General features: G+C 41.8%; 1 protein-coding gene across 1 annotated transcript; it reads left to right on the top strand.

The window, feature by feature from the left end:
• Positions 1-3,677: 3,677 nt before the first annotated feature.
• Positions 3,678-4,661, top strand: LOC104839614 (olfactory receptor 1052-like). The gene has a single exon (XM_010579995.1). It carries the CDS (start codon positions 3,678-3,680, stop codon positions 4,659-4,661), a length of 984 nt encoding a protein of 327 aa, XP_010578297.1.
• Positions 4,662-9,104: the final 4,443 nt, after the last annotated feature.

Below are 9,104 nucleotides of genomic sequence, written 5' to 3'. Positions count from 1 at the left end.
AACAACACAATGCCGAGATAGGCACCGAGAACCTTGTGCACAACTACATCAAGTTGAGTCTGTTTTGCCTGTGACAGTAATTGGTGAGTGATCTCTCCTGTCCTTATCTCGACCTATGAGCCTTTTGTTATATTTTCTCTCCCCTATCCAGCTGAGGAGGGGAAAGTGATAGAATGGCTTTGGTGGGCACCTGGCATCCAGCCAGGGTCAACCCACCACATTCATGAAGTTCAACAAAGCAAAGTGCTAGGTCTTGCACCTGGGTTGGGGCAGTCCCTGCTTTCAGTACAGACTGGGGGGGAAGGTGAATGGATTGAGACCAGCTCTGTGGAGAAAGATGTGGGGATACTTGTGAGTGGCAAATTGGATATGAGCCAGCAATATGCACTTGCAGCCCAGAAAGCCAACCATAAACTGAGCTGCATCAAAAGAAGCATGGCCAGCAGGTGAAGAGAGGTGGTTCTTCCCCTCTACCCTGCTCTCATGAGACACCCCCCCCGGAGTACTGAGTCCATTTCTGGGGGTCCCCAGTACAAGAAAGACATGGACCAAAGAAAGAGCAGGTCCAGAGGAGGGCCACAAAAATGATCTGAGGGCTGGAATATTTATCATATGAAGAAAGACTTGAGAGAGTTCAGCCTGCAGAAGAGTAGGCTCTGGGGAGACCTTATTGCAACCTTTCAATACTTTAAGGGGGCTTATAAGAAAGATGGGGAGAGACTTTTTACCAAGGGCTGTAGTGACAGGACAAGGGGCAACAGGTTTAAATCGAAAGAGGGTAGATCTAGGTTGGATATAAGGAAGAAATTTTTTTACAGTGGGGGTGGTGAGACACTGGAAGATGTTGCCCAGAGAAGCTGTGGATGCCCCATGATTGGAAGTGTTCAAGATCGAGTTAGACGGGGCTCTGAGCAACCTGCCTTAGTGAAAGATGTCCTTGCCCAAGGCAGGGAGGTTGGACTAGATGCTCTTTAAAGGTCTCTTCCAACCCAAACCATTCTATGATTCTGTGATTTTATGAAGAAATGACAGAAGTGTTTTATTTCAGTGTGGTTGTTCTAAGAATTTGAAAACATTGCAGCCTTGATACAACTGGCTAAAAGGCAACATTAATCACTTGGTGTAGTTCTGTAGAACTAGCAAAGACATTTTATTTGGTTACACGTAATGATATCCCTTGGTGCATAAGAAAAAGCCTTGACCAACAGGTAATCAACTTAGCTGAAGTACCTTAGAAGAATATTAATTTCTGGCTTGAATTAAATGAATTTACTGAAGTATTCCACACTCTGAGCGCCCCAGTGCAGAGATTAGAAGTGTTTGAAGTAGCAATTCAAACCTGTGCTTCTTATGTCTTTAGCATGTTTCAGAATAGGTTGAAGGACATGCCTGATGTCAACAACCACCTGAGAAACAGGCTCCTCAGAATTTGAAACTAGACCTAAGCGGCACTTCAGAAGTGATTTAATTCACCCATCCTGGAGCATCAGACCATGACAAGTTGGTGGGGCTGAAATTACTAGTCAGTTTCAGAGAAGTTTGGGGAGAAGAACCTTCATTCTTGCTGAACAGAAATGACTTCTCATTGCTTGTGGTTCCCTTCCCGATATGGAAAGTGTTTTTATAGTCCATGATTTTATAGTTCTATAATCCTAGATTACTAAGTAGCAGAATAAAACAAGAAAAATAACACAAAGGATCACATGGCCAAAAAAAAAAGAAAAAAAGAAAAATGTTCTCTTTAAAACTGAGAGGAATAAAGTCCATTTGTTTAGTTGCAGAAAAAGAGAGGATAGGCTATCTCCACTGGGAGTATAAAGGACATTTTAATGGTCCCACTGTGCCTTGTCTTGGGTTCAGACTCTGTGGCCCATCAGGAATTCTACACCCAAAAGTATATGAATGTGCATGCTAACTGCTAAAATACCTACTTGCTGACAAGGTGCGAGAGATTGTCCTCAATCTGACTCTGCTAGAGATACAGTACCTCCTCCTTTCTCGTTTTAGAAAACAGGAATCACTTCTTATTTGGAGCTAATAGAGAATGTACACCTTGCAGTCAAATCTGCATCAACAGAATGTTTTCCTCTTTCCTATTACTTTTACATTGACAAGAGAAGAAACACTATTGCACCCAGCATGCTAAGATGTGAGTGGTAAGGTAAGAACAGGGCTGGAATTTAAAGTTCTGTGATGATTACGAATGCATATGTTGGACATATTTTATACCTTTGCTTTACTGGGGAGGGAGGGAGAATTCCCCCCCTCCTCCCCCCCCCAGCTTACATTGTAACAATACAGGTATTCTTGAAAATCTCTGATTTTTTTTTTCCCCTCAAATTTTGGTACCTGGATTCACTAGCTTTCTAAGCAGTACTTTTCTCATCTTGCTAAGGTTCTGTTTGACATGTTTGCCATTAGAAGAAACTATTTGATTCAAGATAACAATTTACAAAATGAACTAACACCCTACAGGAGATAGTCTAGGGGAAAAACCATTAAAACTGATAGTGGAAAAATGCATATACTCAAAGAGCATCTGGACAACGCTCTTAGTTGTATGGTTTAGTTTTAGGTAGTCCTGTGAGGAGCATGGAGTTGGACTTGATGATCCTTGTGGATCCCTTCCAACTTGAGATATTCTATAATTTTATGATTCTATGTAATGGTGGAAGGGGAAAAGTGGTTTCTTTTGCCCACAATGGGAGGGGAAGACATAAAAAGTTTTTCAGTTAAATTACAATGGGAAAATTTGGTTTAATCTTTAGGAGAAAACTGAATAACATTAACTTTTTAAGAAGAAACAGAAGTGACTAGGGACCATGGGAAATCTATGGTACTGGAGATTTTAAAGAACAAATTAGACCAGTGTTTCAAGAAGTTACATAAGTAGAGTTCATTCTTCCTTGGAAATGGGCAAATCCAGTCCTTCCAAGGTCTCTCTCTAATTTTTTAGTCCTGGGAATAGAAAGCTTATTTTTAGACTTCATAAGCAGACTATGCCTGAGAATTCAACTAATTATAATTCTCATTTTATTCTCTGATTTATGGAAGCAACAGCAGAGCAGAAGCTCTGCTCCCTTTCAGCCTGAAATGCCATAAGTATTTATAGCTGAGCTTTTCCAAACCCCTAGCTTTGGCCTTCTGCTTACAACAATTGACCCAAAAAATAATTTTTTCATAGTGATAGGGTACAATTTTGGAGATTTTCCTAGTTTAACATGTGTTTACCTTTATATTCCAACGATTTACAAAGTTAATTGTCCAGATGATGTCTATATAAAATGGGAAAAACAAGCATTTCAAGTCATGTTTGAGTATATGATAGCTAAAATAGGTGAAGTGAAACATACTATAGGGTTAGTGCCTGCTGTGCAGATTACCACCTTAGAAGTTAAACTAAGTGGGGAGGGGGAGATAGTGAGACCTGCAGGCAAAAGTGTGATTTGTTAACCCGTGCTCCTTCAGAGTACACAGAAAGAATACAAGCCTTTGAAAGGCAGGAAATGCCTATGAGATAATTTGAGTTCAGAGCTTGAAAAACATGAATAGGAAGATACACAAAATTATAGCTTCATCATAGATCAGCCTGATGAGAGCCAGTTTGACCCACTAACAGGCAGTCTGTGTTTGCCTTGTTTTCTGCAGTGTAATCTTGGCTTTCCCACCTACAATAAATGGCAGATGGGAATCACACTGTGGTGACTGAGTTCATCTTGTTGGGATTCACAGACAACCTGAAGTTGCAGGGCCTTCTCCTCATGATGTTTCTACTGATCTATCTGTTGACCCTAGTGGGAAATCTGGGGATGATTGTGCTCATCTGGATTGACTTCAAGCTCCACACCCCCATGTACTTCTTCATCAGCAGCCTTTCCTTCTTAGATGTCAGCTACTCCACCATCATTATACCTAGCACACTCATGACCTTTGTGGCTGAGACAAAAGTCATATCCTACACAGCATGCGCAGCTCAGCTTTTCCTATTCTGCATCGCAGTGACAGGAGAATGCTACCTTCTGGCTGTGATGGCATATGACCGGTTTATAGCCATCTGCAACCCCTTGCTTTACCCTGTCATTATGTCCAAGAGGTTCTGTGTGCTCCTTGTGTGTGGCTCCTACTTCATGAGCTGCATGAATGCAACTATCCAGACATTATTTATATTCCACCTGTCCTTCTGCAATTCCAACATCATCAATCATTTCTTCTGTGATGTGCCTCCCATCCTGAAGCTCTCCTGCTCTGACACTTACATCACTGATGTGGTCCATTTCACCTGTGCTACTGTGCTCGTCATCTCAACCATGGTCCTCATTCTCATCTCTTACATCTGCATTGGGGTTACCATCCACAAGATTAAATCCGCCAAAGGCAGACGCAAAGCCTTCTCCACCTGTGCTTCCCACCTGACTGCTGTTACCATGTTCTATGGGACAGGCTCCTTCATGTACTTAAGACCCAGTTCAAAATACTCTGTGGAGCATGACAAGATCATCTCTGTGTTTTATACTCTGGCAATTCCCATGCTCAACCCTATGATTTATAGCCTGAGGAACAAGGAAGTAAAAGAAGCCCTTCGAAGGACAGTAGCAAAGCTATATTACTCCCCATGTATACCACAGAGGTTCAGGAGTCCAAGCAGGACTGAGAGAACCTGAGAACTGTTGAAAAAGAATATGCAAGTAGGTTGGTTCCCCCTGACAAAGAGAAAGTAAAAGGGAGTAATATCTCAGACTGCATGTTGGCACATGTATCTGTTGTAAAAAAGGGTAGGCAGCCCCCTTCCTGTTGCAGGGCTCCGTATTTTACCTCACCCTCTAAAACAGGGATGTGTCACTGAGTAGTCCTTAGGAACTAACTTTTCAGATGCTGACAGTCACTGTTTCAGTGGCAATATGCTTTTGTCCTGGTTTTGGCTTGGATAGAGTTAATTTTCTTTCTAGTAGCTGGTATAGGGTTATGGTTTTGATGTAGTAGGAGAATAATGTTGATAACACACTGATGTTTTCAGTTGTTGCTAAGTAGTGTTTAGTCTGAAGTCAAGGATTTTTCAGCTTCTCCTGCCCAGCCAGCAAGAACGCTGAAGGGACACAAGAAGTTGGGAGGGGACACAGCCAGGACAGCTGACCCAAACTGGCCAAAGGGGTATTCCATACCATGTGATGTTATGCTTAGTTTATAAACTGGTGGGAGTTGGCCAGGGGTGGGGGTGGATTGCTGCTTGGGAACTAACTGGGCATCAGTCGGCAAGCGGTGAGCAGTTGCATTGTGCATCACTTGTTATGTATATTCCAATTCTTTTATTATTACTGTTATTGACTTATTATTGACATTATTATAATTATTATTATCAACATCATTATCATTATGATTGTCATTATTATTTTCTTCCTTTCTGTCCTATTAAACTGTCTTTATCTCAACCCATGAGTTTTACTTTTTTTCTGATTCTCTCCCCCATCCACTGGGTAGGGCGGAGTGAGTGAGCAGCTGCGTGGTGCTTAGTTGCTGTCTGGGGTTAAACCACGACATCTTTTTAACATACTAGTGCCCCACATCTAATCTCATGTTGTGACCTCTGCAACTGTAGATAGTGTCAGACAAGTCCTTTGAGAATACTTACAGGCATTTTTGTTCAGGGATTTTTCTATCTAGAAGATGAAGGTAGTAGAATATATCTCTTAGTTTTAGGTATTTGCTGTGTAAAAGTCTAAAACTGAATTAGTTTTTTGGGGTTCCTTTATGCCAGTTGAGCTTAAGTTCTAGCAGGCAGCTCCACTAGGCTTGCATTAGATACCACCACTTCAAGCAGGATTGCCTACATGATAGTTATATCCTGCTGGTTTCTAGATATACTCCAGCAACTCCTGTATTTCAGCTACTCAGGTACCACTCAAAACAGTGGTGAAAGGAAGGATGGGCTGCAGGAAAGACCATCACCTCAGATCACTCAATCTCTCTTTCCATTAGGATTTCATAAAGTGAAATCCTGGTACTAAGTTTAATGCCAGAGACCAGCGAGACCAGCACATATGCATGCCCTGGCTTATTGAGCCTTCCCCCAAACACAATGGGAAGGTCCCTTCTGGTAGTGGATAAAACTGAGCCAATTGGTCTGTGCTGTGAAAGATGGCCAGACCACTTGGTGGGCACATCTCTCAAATAACCTTGCCCAAAGAAATCAGTTGAATGCTTAATCCTTATTTACTGCAGGAGATGTGGCAAAGAAGGTGCTTGCTGTACTGGTGATGGGGATCTTTCTGATTCATTACATGATATAGAGGGGCCTGGAATGACAAACCTTAAGAAGAAGAAAAGTACTGCCAGGCAACAGACCTAACACACATAACCAAAGAAGGCAAGAACAGACCTGGGTACCTTGGTGGCAAGAAGGAACCTACAGGTTAGCTTATGGGTGAGAATGAGCCTTTTGAGCAACTTTACCCAAAGGACTTGTGGGGACTGGATCAAGGCACATGCCTTTGTCCAGGGGTCCTGAACAACCCATCCAGGAATGGCCATTCTTCTGCACCCAACCCCTACCAAGCTCCCCATGCACTCCATTGGGATAGTCCAACTCTAAGATGAAAGGGTATATAATCTGAGGAATACACCTCAGTATATTGTGTGATGAAACACCAGAAAATGAAATATGGGTATAGACACTAATGTGGTTTAAAATCAGAGCATTACAGCAAGGTGGGGAAAGTACATAGCAGCTAGTAGCAGAAGACCAAAAAACAAGGGCTGGTTATGTAGATGATTGGCCTTTACTGAACATTAGTGCCTCAGCAATGCCTAGAGTCTGCATACTTCTTAATGATACCATAAAAGGGGTCCTACAAACACAAGAGTGACTAGGATACGAGGAGATAGATCAAGGTCAACTAATTTTTAATTGTGATGATCTGGACATCAGCAGGGGAAGTAGTTTATCTTGACTATAGGTACCACTAAAGAATGTTACCATGTAGCAAACAGAATAAAAATGGGGGAAAAAAAAGCAAAAATGAAGTGGCAAACAGTCAGAAGTTCCAGTGCTGCTGAATACCACCTCAACAGATTTTAGAATCATGCTTCGACCCACCCAGTGGCTGGGGCTGCCTGTTGATCAGCCCTGAGTCTGATCGGCATGGCCTGGAGCAGGACAATAAACTTGTATTTCTGACCATACCACATGTGTCAAAGTTTCTTCTGCAGTCAAAGAAACCATCCATGTGTTCCCTAAAATCAATGAGGGGTCACTCTAATGGGGATATAAGACTCTGGCAGCATCCCAAACAATATACATCCAACATGCATGGAGAGGAGAGAGATTTGATGATGAACCCCTAAGCCACAATTTAGTATCTTTGTTTTTCCATTTAAAAAGAAAGTGTAGGATTTATGTCCCATTTCCACCTCTCAGTCAAGGGGGAGACCACTCAGTTTCTGCCATCTGATACAGGGAAGCATATATGCTCCCTCAGTAGGATCTTGCAGGATAGAGACATCTTCTTACTGTTAAGAAGTAGCACAAGGTTTTTACTCAGAGACCATGAAGTCACTAGAAGAGTTCACATATGGGTGTGTTATAGGTAATGTTGAAATTGACCCATGAAATTCCAGAGCTAGGTGGAGGGATGTTTGTGTCAAAAAGGAATTATTCACACTGCTTAGCTTAAGGATAAAGTTGTAGAGTATTAATGTTGAAGCCAGACTCCAGAAAAGAGGATGAGATGAGAGATGCTGTTTTATGAAGTCCCAGGAACAAATATAACCTACTACAGGCACCAGAAGGGTGCCCTGGCTCCAGTGTCTGCAGCTAGTTCTCAGTGCCAGGATCAGAGAGAAGTCTGACAAACCAATATACAACCAATTGCCAAAACAAACCAGCCCAGGCTTCCAGAAATTATGCAGAGTTGCATGCCCTACAAATACCATGTGTGCCTAGCATAAAGGGTCTAGAGCAAAACAAACACTGTGATATGTTCATTATGGCTTAGTTTTCACAGTGCTAGTACAGGAAAATACTATGAACTGAATGATATGGTTAAAACATGAAATTAACTGAAAGCAGCTTTCAGATATTAAGCAGATATTAACATTATTGGTGATCTGATTACATTGGCTATCTCGGTTTCCGTATCCAAAATTAGGATATCCTCAACAGGTGCATATATCTCAAATTAGCATTCTAACTTCCAAACTGACCCATGTTTCAGTGGGGTTGCCAGCACCTGTGGTACAGTTTATATAATGTGGGTACAGTTTAACAAATGGGCATCATTGGGGTTGGGCGTGCCCACAAATTCTTTCTTTAATGAGTGAAGAGGTTGGTTTTTTAACATGTGTTTCACTGACCATCCCCAAGCAGCATAGGCATTATTCATTAAAAGATATCTTTCCTTCATGTCAGGTATGTGAACACACCAAGCCAAATCCCATCTTACATTATATTGTAATTCAAAAGGGGTAGTTTCCAGGGAAGCAGGCCAAAAGGGCACTAGATTACAAGATATATTGTGATAGGAAGGGCAGCCTGTTATTCTCCACCAGGGTGGAGAAGGTGGGAATCATCTGGAATAGGCTTCCTTGAATCCTGAAGGACACGGTGCTATTATGACTAATACCAATTTCACAACTGACCTCCAATCTCCATCACTTACAAGTTTTGTTTATTAAGTCAGGCCACCCCGTGTCCTGAGGGATCTCGTAGAAGGCTGCTTCATCTCGCCACCATCTGCCAGAAGAGGTATAATCACTTTGATATTGGTACTCAAATGGAACATCTACTAACCCTATAATGCCATTGCTCATATTATATTTTCCAATATTGAGCCTCATGGGTATCAAACCAAATCTAATCCCCTGCTTGGCAGAAGTAGGAATCTGAATACAGATCCTCTGATCCATTCTATTCCAGACATGTATGAATCCTTGTATCACTTCCTAAGCTAAATTGGAGGTCTTTTCTCCTTGTCCAGATGCACCAAAGGTAAGAAAGGCAAGGAAGAAGGAGTTCCAAACCATCTTTCCCTGTTGTACCATAAAAATATCGCAAGGTCAAACAAACAATACAGATAATGGCCCACTCAAACAAAAACATAAGTCCTGCCGTG

Source organism: Haliaeetus leucocephalus, unplaced genomic scaffold, assembly GCF_000737465.1.
Source record: "Haliaeetus leucocephalus isolate CR32 unplaced genomic scaffold, Haliaeetus_leucocephalus-4.0 Scaffold687, whole genome shotgun sequence".
In the NCBI taxonomy this organism is placed as follows: domain Eukaryota; kingdom Metazoa; phylum Chordata; class Aves; order Accipitriformes; family Accipitridae; genus Haliaeetus; species Haliaeetus leucocephalus.
This window is presented reverse-complemented; position numbering and strand designations above follow the sequence as displayed.

Coding starts and splice junctions, on each gene's coding strand:
- LOC104839614 (XM_010579995.1), top strand. CDS start 3,678: ATGGCAGATGGGAATCACACTGTGGTGACTGAGTTCATCTTGTTGGGA.